The following is a 16,136-nucleotide window of genomic DNA, read 5'->3' as shown; positions in this document are numbered from 1 at the left end:
TATCATTATATAATTCCACGTACTCTGTATGGCACAATGGCTGAATCCGTAGTGCAACCAACAAACTAGAAACAACATGCTGCAGGGGTCTAGATAACATGTTTGCCAACTTTTTTTTTGGTCTGAAATGATGTTTGCCAACTTGTTCTTGCCCCTTTATTGTACTTGATCACCAAGGCTATGTTTGGTTGCGCGGGGGTGGCTCGGAGAGTAGTAGAATAAGAAGTTAAAAGGGAGGATACAAGCATTTGATTTGTCTAGAAGAATAGTGGAATTTGCACGGCAGTTCTCTCAGAGAGTAGTGGAAAAAGTAGGGATGTCATTACCAAAAAAAGATAGTGAAGAGAGAGATAGGGAAGAGAGAGAAAGGAAAGGCAAGACATTTCCACTATTCTTCTACCAAAAAATTAACTTTTTGATAGAATTTGGTTGGAAGATGAGTAGAGGTGACACTAGTGCCACATGAGCGCCAAGTGTGCACAAAAGCAATAATGATGTCTGAACGTGTTGGGGAGTAAAATGGAACTTCAATGTAATATTGGCAACCAAACATATAATCGGCATTTGAAATTCCAATGAGTGCCGAGCATTTGTGCAACCAAAGAGGGCCCAAGTTAAATTGTGAAGGACATCCACCTCATGTGTTGGTCTTGCTATAACTTCGATTGTATCTAAAGGAACTTAAGGGGTTTATGTACGGTGTGAATAGCAACCTCCTTACATAGTAGGTATGATTGCCAATTCTTCGCCTCTCGATGAAGGGCAAACGGCTCCTTGTCTTAGGTGGATAATTCACTATTGTTCCTGTTAGAATAAGCTTATGTATCTGCCCCCCCCGCTCCACCTTGTTCGGCACGCTGAGACGAAGCAGCAGGGCTGCGCGGCCCAATGAAACGCGTTCCTTGCAGGAACTCCGATTCGCCCCACGCTGGAAATTTTTTTCCGGATTCTGGATCTGCACCCCCCCAATTTTTCCTGGAAAATATTTTCTCCCCAGGCCAGAAATTTTTTTCCTGGACCCTGGATTTGCACCCCCTGAATTTTTTCCTTGAAAATATTTTCTGACCCCCCCACACAAAATCACTTTCTTGGGAAATTTTTTTCTAGGCTTCTGTTCTGCCCCCCCTCGCATATTATTATTTTTCCCTGCCCCTAATCCCTGGGTTCCCAGGTAAGCCTCCACCGATTTTTATTTTTTATTTTTTATTATTTTAGATTTCGGAATTGCTCCTCCCCACGCAAGGGGATTTCTGTCCTTTCCTGCCGGCTCTCATAACTTCGATTTCGGGGTGATGACTTGAGCTTTGCCTCTATGTTTCGTTGTATTTCCACAAGTATTGGGCTTCGTGCTTGTTCTTTCGGCGTTCTTCCTCCACTAGTTGTTTGTGGTTTTTCCCTCTGATTGTGTCTCCGTGGTGATTTGCTTGCCTATATTAGGCGGCCCTTTCTTTGGGTGTCTGTGATTGTTGTGGTGTGTGTTGTTCGGTCTGCTTCACCGACATCCTCTTTGAGTTTTGGTGTTTATTATGGCCTTGCCATCAGCTTCTTCCACCGGTTCGGTTCCGTTCCCGGTGACCTCTATGACATCCATTAAATTGGATGGTGCTAATTACTCTGCTTGGAGTCGTTCTGTTTCTCTCTATCTGCGAGGTCAGGGCAAGTTACGTTTCATCACTACAGATCCTCCGAATCCGAAAGATGCTGGGTATGATAAGTGGAGTCAGGAGGATGCCCAGCTCCAGTCTCTTCTCTGTCAGAGTATGGAACCAAAGATTGCGAGCCACATGCTATTTCTGGATACATCACGGGCAGTCTGGTTGCGTGCTGAGACACTATATTCCGGCACAACAATCTCACTCGGATTACTGATGTTTACAGTGAGTTCTTTCGTATCTCGCGTGGAGATAAGACCGTCGCTGAGTACTACTCGGACTTTGTTGGCCTCTATGAGCGGATTGATATTTATCATCCACCGACCACTGACCTTAAGGTCTTGGCTCAACAGAAGAATGAGCTCTGTACTACTCGTTTTTTGGATGGCTTAGGGCCTGAGTTTGTCCCTCTTCAGCAGCAGATCCTTGACTTAGGCACGCTCCCATCGTTGGATGAGATCTTTTGTCGCATTCAGCGCGCTCTACGTATCGATCCGGCTAGCTCTGTTGCTGGCGACCAGTCCGCAGTCTGGTTCTTTTCGGGGCACTCGTGGTTGAGGTCGCGGTCGTAGCGGACAGGGCCGTTGCTTTGGCCGAGATTCAGGGGGAGGTCGTATTGGGGGTCGTGGCTCACGTTATTGCACTCATTGTGACATGGAGGGTCACACTATTGATTTCTGTTACGATTTACATCCTGAGCTGCGTCCCACTCTAGCCGCCCACTTCGCTTCTGAGACACCTGCTGCACCTACTCCTGCTACCTCAGACACTTTGGTCGTCTCTCGGACCGAGTATGAGTCACTTTTGCCCCTACGGGAGAAAGGGAAACAACCGGGTGCTCAACTTGTCACAGAAGGTAGCAATCCATCTTGCTCCCTTAGCCACTCCGATTCCTGGCTCATTGATTCTGGTGCCTCTCACCATATGACCGGTAACAATACACTTCTTAATTCCTTTACTTCTTGTGCTCCTACTGAGATGGTCACTTTGGCCAATGGGACTCGCTGTCGTCCTATTTCAGGCACTGGGACTGTTACAGCCACATCCCACCTATCTTTATCTTGCGTACTCTGTGTTCCTACTTTTCCCTGGAATCTGCTTTCTGTTAGTCAGCTTACTAACTGCCTTAACTATTCAGTAACATTTTTTTTTTTTTTGAGACGGTAAAAGTAGAATATATTAAAAGGCGAACCGAGCTGGTTCAAAGCAAAATACAGGAGTGAGAGAAAGAAAATACAAAATCAAGGAGGGAGATAATCAAACCGCTCCAAGCTAGGCCTAAATACACTACTCCTTGCTAGGGAGTCAGCCTCTGAATTAGCTGATCTCCTCACATGCCTAAAGGTTATAGACGATAGAAGAACTAAATCATCTAGTTCCTCGAAGAAAGATAAAAAACGCCACGGAGGAGAGGCCGCACCCAGAGGCCAGAGAATAATATTAGATGAGTCCCCTTCCACTATCACCTTATCTAACACAGACAGATCCAAAGACTTGATCCCACAATGAACTGCTCTCACTTCCCCTTCATTCGAGTCCGCCACTCCAATGGGGCCCGAGAAAGCCCATAGAACATACCCCTTGGAATCTCTTCATAAACCCCCAATCCCTGCATCGCCAGGATTGCCAAGAGAGGATCCATCGAAATTCAGCTTTATCATTCCCTCAGGAGGAGGGAGCCAGGGTTGAATAATTTTGACTTTGCTAATCCCCTCCTTGCAAATAGTCTGCCAGCCTTCCCAAAGATCATACGCTGAGACGAAATGAAACAGAGGAAGGCTTCTAGCCCAAGAAATAACCGCTGAAATGATCTTGATAAATATTCAGTAACATCTTTCCTTCTTATTGTGTTTTTCAGGACCTTGCGTCTGGGAAGAAGATTGGCTCGGGGCATGAGAAGGCTAGCCTCTACTACCTGGATGATGCTATCACTCCCACGACGTTTAGTACCTCAGCAGATTCCTTTCTGTGGCACTGCCGACTCGGTCATCCTTCTTCTGAGCGTCTGCAGCGTTCTTCAGTTGTTTCTGGTGTTCTTAGTCCTTTTCATTGTGAGTCCTGTCAGTATGGAAAACACCATCGTGTTTCCTACCCGCCTCGTTCTGTTAGTCGTGTCAGTAGTCCTTTTGAGTTAAAGATGTTTGGGGTCCATGTCGTATTCCTTCTATGTTTGGTGGGAAATACTTTGTTATTTTTGTAGATGATTTTTCCAGGATGACCTGGCTTTATATAATAAAGGATCGTTTTGAGATGTTTTCTTCATTTTGTTTATTTTATGCTGAAATTACAAATCAATACTCATGTTCCCTTAAATGTTTACGTACTGATAATGCCCGTGAGTATTTTTCTGATTGGCACGGTTTTCAGGAGTTTCTTTCTAGTCGTGGAATTATTCATCAGTCGTCTTGTGCCCACACTTCACAACATAATGATGTTGCCGAGCTGAAAATGCGGTATCTTGTAGATATAGCTCGCTCCATTCTGTATTAGATGCATGTTCCCAAACATTTTTGGGGTTGATGCTATGCTTACAGCCTGCTTTCTGGCTAATCGTATACCCTCTTCAGTTCTTAGCAATCGGTCCCCTTTTTCGGTGTTACACCCTTCTGGGGATCCGTTTCCATTACCTCCGAAGGTGTTTGGGTGTGTTTGCTTTGTTCAGGACCTCACCCTAGGACTTGATAAATTGGCCCCAAGGGCAATCAAGTGTGTTTTCCTGGGTTATTCACGAACCCAGAAGGGTAACCGATGCTACAATCCCCAGCTTCGCCGCACATTTATTAGTGCTGATGTCTCCTTTTTTGAGGATACTCCTTATTTTCCTGCTTCCTCTTCTTTATCGGTATCTCCTCCTCCGATGCCATTGCTGGTTCTGGTTACAAGTTTGCCACCAGATCAGGTTCCGGTTCCACGTTTGCCATCGGATCAGGTCCAGCGTCCCGTACGGGTATATACTCGTAAGCACTCTACTACTTCAGTTGAGCCTTCATGACCTGCCATCTTCTCTCAGCAAGCAGGTCGGTCTTTACCCTCATCCTCTGATGATGCTGCTCAGGTTGATGACTCTCCTGATGCTGCTCAGGTTGATGACTCTCCTGATGCCCCCATTGCGAACCGTACCCGTTCTCGTACCACTCATCACCCGATTTCTGATGCGGTAAGTTATACCCGGTTATCTCCTTCGTATACCGCATTTATCTCATCTTTGTCATCAAATTATATTCCTCGCTCTGCTCGAGAGGCTATGCTTGATTCAGGATGGCGGGCAGCTATGGAGGCTGAGATGGATGCCTTGGCTAAAAATCAGACATGGGCCACATGGCTGTTGGTTTCCCTTCCTCCTGGTGCTCAGGTAGTCGGATGTAAGTGGGTGTTTACCGTCAAATACCTACTTGATGGCTCGGTTGAGAGGTTAAAAGCCCGTCTTGTTGCAAAGGGCTTTACTCAAACTTATGGGATTGATTATGTTGAGACATTCTCTCTAATGGCAAAGATTCCGTCCATCTGTGTCTTGATTTCTTTGGCCCTGAATCAGTTTTGGCCACCATATTAGTTGGATATCAAGAATGCGTTCCTCCATGGTGATTTGCAGGAGGAGGTGTATATGGAGCAACCACTAGGGTTTGTTGCTCAGGGGGAGTTGCAGGATACCGTCTGTAAGCTTAGAAAGGCGATTTATGGTCTAAAACAGTCTCCTCGTGCTTGGTTTGGGAGATTCAGTGAGGCCATCCTACGATTTGCTATGAAACAATGTGCTGTAGACCATTATGTGTTCAGCTCTCGAAGCAAGGATGGTCTGATTCTCCTGGTTGTATATGTTGATGCCATTGTTATTACAGATTTACAGGGAATGACAAAGCAGGAATACAACGCCTCAAAGATTTCCTTCAGAATGAATTCAGCACAAAAGACCTTGGTGTTCTAAGATACTTCTTAGGCATTGAAGTGGCATATTAAAAAAAAGGGGCTATCTTTGTCCCAAAGGAAATATGTTCTTGATATTTTGGAAGAAACAGGTCTTATGGGGGCAAAACCTGCACAGACTCCTATGAATCCAAATGTCAAGCTTTCACCTGATCAGGGGGAGTCACTTGAAGATCCTGGTCGATACAGACGGTTAGTTGGGCGGTTGATCTATCTCACAGTCACTCGTCCGGACATTGCATATGCTGTTGGTGTGGTTAGCCAGTATATGAATGCGCCTCAGACATCGCATTTGTCAGCAGTGATTCAGATAGTGAAGTATCTGAAGAAAGCTCCCAGGAGGAAAGGTCTTCTCTTTCGGAAGCATAACCATTTGAGAATTGAGGGATACTCTGATGCAGACTGGGCCGGATCTCCTGCTGACCGGCGATCTACTAATGGCTATTGTACTTTCATAGGTGGAAATCTAGTATCTTAGAAAAGTAAGAAACATGAAGTTGTATCACGATCCAGTGCAGAAGCAGAATACAAGGCTATGGCTTACACAAGCTGTGAATTAATTTGGCGACGATCGTTTATGTCAGAGATTGGATTTTCATACTCCTCACCTGCGTCCATCTACTGTGACAACAAGTCAGCCATTCACATAGCTATGAATCCGGTATTTCACGAACGAACTAAGCATATAGAAGCGGATTGTCACTTTATTTGTCAGAGGATTCAGACAGGCCAAATTCAAACCGAGTTCACTTAAACAAATGATCAGATTGTAGACATGTTTACCAAGCCGTTGAATGGAGTTCGATTGAGTGACTTATGTGACAAGCTGGGCATGTATGACATTCATACTCCAGCTTGAGGGGGAGTGTTAGAATAAGCTTATGTAGCCTAAGGGCACTATAGTCTTTTCATATTATTTTCATAATAAATATATATGTATGTGTTAGGGCAAAGAAGCTAACACATAACATTTCATTATGAAATCTCTTTGTTAACAGTTCCATTGAACATATCTGAATGATAGGCTACCGGCTTCCGATGCTACGCCAATACATTACCCTTAACATAGCTGGATGCACCTTCTTCTATCTCCAATGGTCTCTGTAGACATGGTTTTAAATTTTGATATTTCCACCATTGTCATTTTGTCTTAATCATGGTACAAAATATCGTTAGGCTGATGTGATATTCACCAATATTTGGTGACTTACTAGATATCACAGGGTAATCGGTTAAATATCAGTCATGCTGTCTGATACGGACAGTGAATCGTCCATATCGGCGGATACGGACCGATCTTGTAGTGGGCTCCAATCACATTCGACTTCTTCTGTAACTAAGTTCATCACAAGATTCTAACTGCCCTTTCTCCTTCTCTCTCCCATGCCCCACCTCCCTCTCTGTCCAAATCTCTCCTGCAATCCCTTTTCCCTGATCCTCACATTTGTATTTCTGCTCGAACCCATTTCTTCTACTGGCCTCTCACATGCAAGAAAAGTCCCTCTTAATCAAACGCTCCATGGACAATCGAGTTCGGCGGTTCAATATTGCTAAGAGGATGTACCAGTGGCATTTCACTTCCCATTTGTCGTTGGCAAGAAAAGTCCCTCTTAATCAAACGTTCCATGGATATTATCTCTTCCTTGGGCCCTCCTTAACCATTTTCTCCGTGGCTTCTTTGAAAACTTCCCACCAACCTCTTTCTCTTGCAGTATGGAATTTGACATTGCAGTTGAAACAACAGCAGACGGCTTAAAATTTCAGCTCTCTTGCACTCTCTCTCCATGAGAAATTGATGCAAGGCTTGGCATCATTTTCTTTCTCATCTCTAGTGTGTGGGCCATCCATGGCTAGTTTAGCAAACTACTTTGCATTTTTTTTGTTTTTTGGAGAATAAGACAATTTAGTGGCTTAAAAGGGGCCATTGGGCAATTGTCAACAGCATATGGGTATTCTTGGCATGGAATTTCACTTGGAAGTGGCTATAAAAGCCATTTCCATTCATTTTTTCAGGAACTGACGATTGTATTTTGAAATTGGGGATCTGTGATTTTGTTCTTGGAGGGAAACTCCATTTTTGGAGAGAAGCTCCTCGTTGAATCCTTGGGAAAAGAGTTAATGAACTGGTTCTCCCTCAGTTCCTTCTCCATCTCCCCATTGATATACCTTGAATTAGCAAGGTTCCTTCATATAACAGAGTCTGTGTGCCTCTTCGCTCAGATTCATTACTCTTCATCTCAGATCTACGAGCAATAAAGGTGAAAATCCATTTCCTGGTTGATTCATGTGTGCTATGGATGAAACTGTATGAGGAATTATGAAAGAATCATGTTCTAGGTCTCAAACTAGGTAAGTACTTGGATCTTGGTTCGGATCTGTTGTTATTTTGTGAGTAAAATTGTCAGTGCACATCTCAGATCATCTGCATGTATAAAAAGCTTTGTTGTTTTTGAAAAAGCTTCTGATGATTTGAAGTATTAGATCTGATTGTCCGAGTGAATTTCCAATTTGTTTTAGTGCTTGTTCGGTTTTCTGCAATAAAGAGATTTGATTAGCAATTGAGCCTCCCGAAGGTTAGTACAAACCGAGACAATTAGTTGCAAAAGTTTGTGTGAATGTTTGTCCAGAAACAATTAAAAATCAGACAGTTCCTTTTGGTTGATTTGAAGTAGCATGCTTAGTGTTTGATGAAATGCCTGTGAGAGTTTTAGAACTCTAAGGAACAATAGAACTGCTGGTTATCACACAAGTTGGAAATACATTGCGTTCGTGCTTCGGCCGTTTTATTTTCCCTGCATCAGAAGTAAAGCACAAGAAGGCAGAAACCTGCCTGCATTGCTTTGTATTACTTTTTTTTATTTTTTATTTTTTATCATGGGCTCTGCATAAATCTTTTTGCATCTTTTTTTTACTTGCCTGTTTGTAATATGTGTAGTTATGAATGACTGATATGCCCCTACCTTTCTATGTTGGCAGATGGATACAATTCCTTTTTAAGATGGCGACACCTTTTTTTAATTATAGACTAATTTTTTACGTTATGCATGAAGATGCTAAAGAGATAGGGCTTCCTTATGCTCCTTAACAGACACTTATTGGGCCCTGCTTGTGCTTTGTGTATGAGATCAGATGGCGACCATAATTCCTGCCGAAGGCCTTTGAGAATACCGTGATTGGATGTTCCTAGGCCCTTGATCCATCACGGCTCATTTATGGTTCCACCAATAAAAGCTAAACTGTTGTTTTTTATCGTCCTGTGTCTTATGCCTGGGTTGTCTGTTCAAGATGGTCTATGGACCAATTCTATATGAGGTGCCTCATGATGTTCTGCAACATCAAGAATCTTGATTCCCATACATGCCCCCTTGCGGGACTCAAAATCAATATACCATTGATCCCGACAGCGATTGTCTACCTAGTCATTCTTTTTTATTTGTTTTTGAATAGAAAGTCATCCTTTTTTATGCAATACAACATTGGGTCAAGGAAGGAGTGAACCTAATCTGGGCCTATTCATTTGACTCATCATGATCCACACCTTTCATTTGGTAAACCCTATTTGGATATCTATAAAGTCACAATGATAGGGAAGCTATAGTTGGTGCAGTTAGGAAAAAATTTGCAAATTCTACAACGACCGGTTAGAAATGTTTGAATTTTCACCCTCAAGTTGAGGGAACCTTAGATGAAGGCTAGAACATGATAGCCGATCGAAATCCTCGTCATCGTAATTTAATACAATTCTAATTGGGAAATGTTATCAGCACAACCATGTTTTGATATTCGCACAAACACATCTTATCTTCTACTATTTAAAGAGCTGTCAAAGGTCATTACCATTTCCAAAAAGCTCTGACAAGCCAATTTAAAAAGAAAAGATATGGTGCATTTGTGCAATTATAAAAGCATGGTTTTGCTGACAACATTTCCCTTCTAAGTTTCATGTTTAGACACTGACGTTGGTCCTAATTCTAAACGTGGCAATACATGCCTCTCTACCTCTTTCTGTGGTGCTATTAATTTTTCTTTCCTTTTCACAAATTGATATTTGTTTTCTTCTCTGCTATTTTTTCTGAAACAGCTTCCACAAACAGTCTATTACTTGTTTGTGTCAATAGAATAGTTTACCAAAAATCTGTTATAACATCCATCTTTTTAATCAGGTCTTCCCGCCATTGTTGCAAGGAATATGATGATGGAGTCCAAATCCGATTCTAAGTTTCTCCCATTAGTTGCAAGAACTGTGCAAACTCCACATTCTGCTCTTAGTGCATCTGGCTCTGAAGGTGCCGATTTTCTAGTATTAGGTATCGATGGGGAAAAATGTGCCGAGGTACTGGTGAAGTCTGTATGCCAACAAGTCAAGGTACCAGTATTTGCAATGATTGACCTTCTAGGTGAGCTCACAGATTTTACTGCCGCATCAAATTTACTCCATTCAGGTGCAAGTGGGCTAGTTATACGATTGAAATCTATGAAGATGTTTAGTGATGATATTCTTAGCAAGTTGTTTTATACTGTATTTGTGATGAATAAAAGAGCACAAGGTGAATTTCAAACCTCCAAAGAACGTGGAATAATGGATCTGGACAAAGAATTTTATGTAAGAAATGGGGTCACCAGGCTTACTAAATTGGAGGATAAAGAAAAAAAGTTGATAGAAGCACAAAGAGTCTTTTTGCTTGATGCAATTGCTGTCATCCGCAAAGCAGCACCACTGGTGATCCTCTAATGTTTAACATTTGGTAGTTGAATATGCCCTTCATATGATATTAATTATTACTTTAATTATCTCCTCTCGTTTTGGATGCTGAATATGTAAATATTGGCTTTGGATGGCAGATGGATGAGGTCTCACTTCTCGTGGATGCAGTTTCTCGACTTGATGACCCATTTTTGCTGGTTATAGTGGTAATTGTGTGCTGAACTTCAGCAAACTCTGGTTGCACGGATTATGCATTGGTATTAGCTCTAAATTTCATTTGAGTTATTTTTATTAAATCTACTATAAATTTGGCTTTGGGTAACATAAGAAAGTTCTGATTTGTGTGTTTTATTGTCATACTATGTAAGAAACTACTCTATGAAACCGTATGAAATCTTGTTATTTTTATTGGCTCCTTCCATTATTATTGTTTTGCACGGTTTTCTCTATATTGTACCACTTACTCTAATACTTGTAGATGATAAGTAATCCAGATTTACTGGTCATATGGTTGGAGGCTCCAGGGTCAATCAGCCAACAGCTAGAACTGCTGAGAAAGTAGGATGGGATGCTACCTTCCTTGGCGAGAGTGGCCGTAGGATGTATGCCTTTCTCCTTGGACCGCAAGAATGCATCATATTCAGCTCGGGAAACAACCAAAGTGTCAACAGGAGCTAAGGAGGATCTCTCTGGGGCAGCAACAGAGACATGATGAGCATATCGAGTGGGCCGTCACTTGGGATGTAAGTCATAACAATAGTCGACAGAATGGCCCTCGAATTCACAGTGAGTGCAAAACCGGGTTCCACGGCCACCGGAAACACGGCTCCCCCTGAATCCCAACTAGTGCTATGACCACGATAGCCACGACCTCAGCCGCCACCACCACGGCCATAACCTGAATGCACTGCCAGAGCAGAGCGCTCGACGAATGAATCAACCTGTATCTCAACCCGCATAGAACGCTACACTCGAGAGTAAACCTTGTCTAGGGAGGGAAGAGAGCAAAGTCCCACAATCTGCTGACGAATGGGGAGAAACTCATGGCCTAAGGAGTCCAAGAAATGTACAACCGCAGATCCTCTGGCGCTTGGCTAACACTGTATCTCAACCTGTATCTCAACCCACATTGAACGCTACACTCGAGAGTAAACCTTGTCTAGGGAGGGAAGAGAGCAAAGTCCCACAATCTGCTGACGAATGGGGAGAAACTCATGGCCTAAGGAGTCCAAGAAATGTACAACCCGCAGATCCTCTGGCGCTTGGCTAACACTGTAGCATCCATGGTAAAAGGCATGTATATATCGTGTTGCTTACACAACGTCACAAACTTGTAGTGATGTTCTGAAACAGGCTTATCACCACAGTGTAGATGGAGAAGTCCCGAAGAAACACCGCAGATTCGTGTGAGGTTGTTTACACCAGAATAAAGTGTTTCCGCAAGTTAACAAACATCCTTGGAAGAGTGAAGAAACATCATCGGCCCCGCAATCTTCGGCTCCATGCTGTTCCATAAGAGAATCTGAATATGCGTGATGGGGGTAAAAATAACGGCCCATTCGCAGATTGACACGCGGCAAAGGGTATCCACATAATCTTACCCAATTTGGAAAGTTCTAGACCAAGCCCTTGCCCTACCACAAGGCGAAACTTGTCCAGGGGCATTAAGGTAACCTCACACCTAACCCCTTTTTGGCTTCCAACTATAAATAGCCTTCTAAGGCTCAAAGGTAAGGGTTCTGATCCCAAAAACTTACTATTAACGTGGCAAAGGGTATCTACATAATCTTACCCAATTTGGAAAGTTCTAGACCAAGCCCTTGCCCAATCATAAGGAGACATCCAGGGGCATTAAGGTAATCTCACGCCTAACCCCTCTTTGGCTTCCAACTATAAATTGCCTTCTAAGGCTCAAAGGTAAGGGTTCTGATCCCAAAAACTTACTATTCACGTGGCTAAGGGTATCCACGTATTCTTACCCAATTTGGAAAATTCTAGACCAAGCCCTTGGCCAATTGCTAGGCAACACTTGTCCAGGGGCATTAAAGTAATCTCACGCCTAACCCCTCTTTGGCTTCCAACTATAAATAGCCTTATAAGGCTCAAACGTAAGGGTTCTGATCCCAAAAACTTATTATTCTAGTCTATCTTTCCATCATCTGTTGCAGTCACTGACTTAAGCATCGGAGGATCTTCCTGGAGTCAAAAACTTCGGGTTGGCCTTCTAACTGTTTGCTACGTGCATAGGCGGTTCGTAGTTCTTCCGACGCCACATCAGCAGGTCACCGATTTTGGCTGCAACAGATTAGCGCCATCCATGGGACGAACAAAAAGTCGTTAGTAGATCTTAGCATGGCTACTCGGAAGAGCGCGCGCACGAACCCAACTCAGCGCGCGAAGTCTGCTCCTAGAAACGATCGTCAGGGCGACACAGCTTCTCAAGTCGTTGTTCCCCCTCTACCTGAGGAACAACAACCTGCTCCACCAGAGCCTCAAATACATATAGCTCCACCTTTCAGAGAGCAGTTCAACGTGTTGGTGCACCAAGTTGCGACTTTGACTGATCAGGTCAGATATCGTGAAGAGCACCACTCTGTAGGAGCTTGGCCCGAGGGCAGGTCAGCACAGCAAGAGAGAGTGGCGATAGAATAAATACACGCACGCATGCATCACGGGCGCCATCTCGTGTCATCCAACCGATATCCCCAACGTACCTATGAGCGACAGGCATCCCCTAGTTACTGCCCACACCATCATAGAGAACGCTCAAGGTCGAGGGATTGCCATTCACGCTCCCGAAGAGGTCATCCGAGCCTAAGAGAGCGCCATCATTGAAGGAGAAGCCCTGAAAGCTACTCAGACTCAGCCTCGAGCCAACATCTGGCACGAATGGTTAGGAGGGCAGCGGCTTAGAAACAAGAGAGAGTAGATAAAAAAGCTGCTCACATGGAGCGCAAGCTCGAAGAGATAGACCATCGCATTGGGCTACTTTTGAAGGGGGCACCCTCGCCGGACAACAACAGTTTTCAAGCAAACCTCCCTTTTGAAGGAAGGCGGTCAAGAATATAATTTTTGTTTCTCTTTTCACGCTTTGAGGCCACTCAATTTTCTTATGCATTAATCTTTTTTTTTTTTTTTGATAAAAAGTTTCTTGCTGTGATTATATCTGTATAGTGTAACTATTGTGCAAGAAACATTTTATTCAGACTTAAAATTGCATTCATTTAAACTTGTTTTACTTCTTTAGATCGTATTCTTGACCGCCTTCATGGTTGGACTATTTTGGAGGAATTTTTCCAATGATGTTGTTAACTTGCCAACTTCTCCAAAAGCTTAAGCTGTTGGAGAAAGGCGTTATTTATCTTTTATACTTTAATACTCCCCCGCACGTGTGGCCCACTTGGCAAACACGTGGCACATGTGGTCCCACTTTGGGCCGACCATCGCATGCGGATTTTTGCTATCCGGGAGGTTTGAACTCGAGACCTTTGGCTCTGATACCATTTTAACTTACCAACTTCTCCAAAAGCTTAAGCTGTTGGAGAAAGGCATTATTTATCTTTTAGACTTTACGAGATGTGATATGTTGAGTTATGGGAGCTCAGAATGGGGATTGTTTTGGGGCCTTGGATTCCCACTCTGTGACAATGCACTCAAGAAAATAAGTATCCTTAAGTAAATGTTGACGAAATAAACAATTACTTCGGCTTCGAAAAAATTGTGCAGCCAAGACATTTTTTTATAAAACAAGTCTGTCTCTTCTTGACCAAAATAAATGAATATTGAGTAATAAAACCACCTGCAATCCTAATAACACGAGTGTCCAACGTATAACAAAGAAAGCATCGTCTTTCATGTGCATATATATGAAATATAATAGATGAGTGGAGTTGAAGTATGTAGGTGTTAACTTACCAACTTCTTCAAAAGCTTAAGGTGTTGGAGAAAGGCGTTATTTATCTTTCATACTTTAACACTCCCCCGCATGTGTGGCTCACTTAGCAAACATGTGGCACATGTGGTCCCACTTGGGCCGACCATTGCATGTGGATTTTTGCTATTCGGGAGGATTGAACTTGAGACCTTTGGCTCTGATACCATGTTTACTTACCAACTTCTCCAAAAGCTTAAGCTGTTGGAGAAAGGCGTTATTTATCTTTTATACTTTAACAGTAGGAAATAAGGGTTATTTGTTGTATGGGAATTAGATTGTATTTGTGGGGTATTTATGTCCTTTTTATGTCATGTATGGTTTTATCATTAATATATAGTGTTAGAATAAGTAGTCATTATAAGGAGATAATCGTCCATGTACTTTATTTCTTCTTTAATATAAATACATAAGTGAGGGGGAGTTCTCCCTACTCACGATTCTCTTCTCTCATTCTTCTCAACATGGTATCAGACCCCTAGCGTCCTTGATCCCTAGGGACCACCATCGAGGGTGAGAGGCTAGGACTAGGGCTAGGGCTAGGCCCTCACCCAAGCCCTAGCCTCTCACCCTCGCCCTAGCGCCTCACCAAACCCCGGTCCAACCCGCGGCCTTCCCTGACCCTCGCCCCAACCCGCGGCCCAACCCTGACCCCCGCAACCATCCCAGATCCCCCCCTCCTCCCCGCGGCCACCCCTTCCCCGACCCCCCTGCCAAAACCCGACCCTCGTCTGCCCCTACCCTAGCCTCGCCTCCCTTTCCGGGGCCTCTTCCCCCCTTGTGGCTCAACTTTCAAACCTTAACCCTAACCTACAACAAAAACCCTAAAACCAAAAAAAAATACGACAAAAAAACCCTAACCCTAGCTTATGTCCTAGATCCTCTATCTTTGATCCTCTCTTCTTGTTTGCTGCTTCGGTCTTCGGCATTTATGGCCATCTCTTTGTGCCCCCTCGTCATCAGAGCCGCAATATGATATATATATATATATATATATATATATATATATATATATATATATATTTTACTAGTTGGTTTCTCTATTGGTTTCATTCTTTGTCTTCCCTTTTTTTCTTTTTCCGATTGTCGTGGGTGATCTTCTCTCTTAGTCTTTTGTTGTCGTCATGGATCCACCTGTCATTGTGGATCCCTCTACCGGTTCGGCCACCGAGGTCTGTGCCACACACCCACCTTCGGCTTCTTCGTCTTCTACATACTTGTCTCCTGTGGAGGGTTCATTCTCCCAGATGACCACTGCTGAGCTAGATGGAACCAACTATTTGTCATTGAAGGTTGCTATTGAGACATATCTCCTTGCTAGGGGCAAGGTTAGTCTTATTCGTAAGGATCCTCCCTCTACTACGGATCCTACTTATGCTCGTTGGGAGCAGGAGGATGCTTTGATTCGCACGCTTCTTTAGCAGAGTATGACCCAGTCTATTGCTGCAATGATGATGCTTCTTCCCACCTCGAAGTAGATCTGAGATCATACTGCACTGCTGTACTCAGGGGTTGATAACCTCACATGTATTTGTGCCATGTACTCTGAGTGGATATGCCTCCGTTGTGGTGATATGTCTTGCTGCACATTATGGCCATTTCGTCTCTCTTTGCCAGCAGCTAGATATTTTTATGCCTCTTACCTCCGATATTATAGTTCTTTGCCGTCAGTGGGACTAGCTTCGTGTGGTCCACTATCTTGACAGTCTGGGCCCTTAGTTCACCCATTTTCGTCATTAGATCATTGGCTCTGGCTCTATTCCGTCCCTTACTGAGGTCTATTCACGTGCCCAGCAGCGTGTTGGCGAGACTTCACCTGTCATCCCTTCTGACAATTCTGCTTTGGCCGCCTATGACGGTGGTAGTCGATCTGTTCGTGGCGGTAGTTCCTTTGGCCGAGGTCAAGGACGTGGCGGTGGCTATC

General features: G+C 43.6%; 1 protein-coding gene across 2 annotated transcripts in view; it reads left to right on the top strand.

Annotated features, from left to right (window-relative positions):
• The window catches only part of FZL (FZO-like protein), a 76,195-nt gene that overhangs the window by 6,836 nt on the left and 53,223 nt on the right, over window positions 1-16,136 (top strand). For both annotated transcript variants that reach the window (XM_077391376.1, XM_077391311.1), the window contains exons 2-3: window positions 9,740-10,296; window positions 10,419-10,487. In XM_077391376.1, the coding sequence (XP_077247491.1) occupies window positions 9,740-10,296; window positions 10,419-10,487 (626 nt within the window). The remainder of the gene's footprint in view (window positions 1-9,739; window positions 10,297-10,418; window positions 10,488-16,136) is intronic.

The sequence above is a fragment of the Tasmannia lanceolata genome, unplaced genomic scaffold (genome assembly GCF_043159265.1).
Source record: "Tasmannia lanceolata isolate RefF3 unplaced genomic scaffold, GAP_Taslan_0.1 ptg000002l, whole genome shotgun sequence".
In the NCBI taxonomy this organism is placed as follows: domain Eukaryota; kingdom Viridiplantae; phylum Streptophyta; class Magnoliopsida; order Canellales; family Winteraceae; genus Tasmannia; species Tasmannia lanceolata.
The sequence above is the reverse complement of the archived record's forward strand: the minus strand, read 5'-3'. Positions and strand labels throughout refer to the sequence as shown.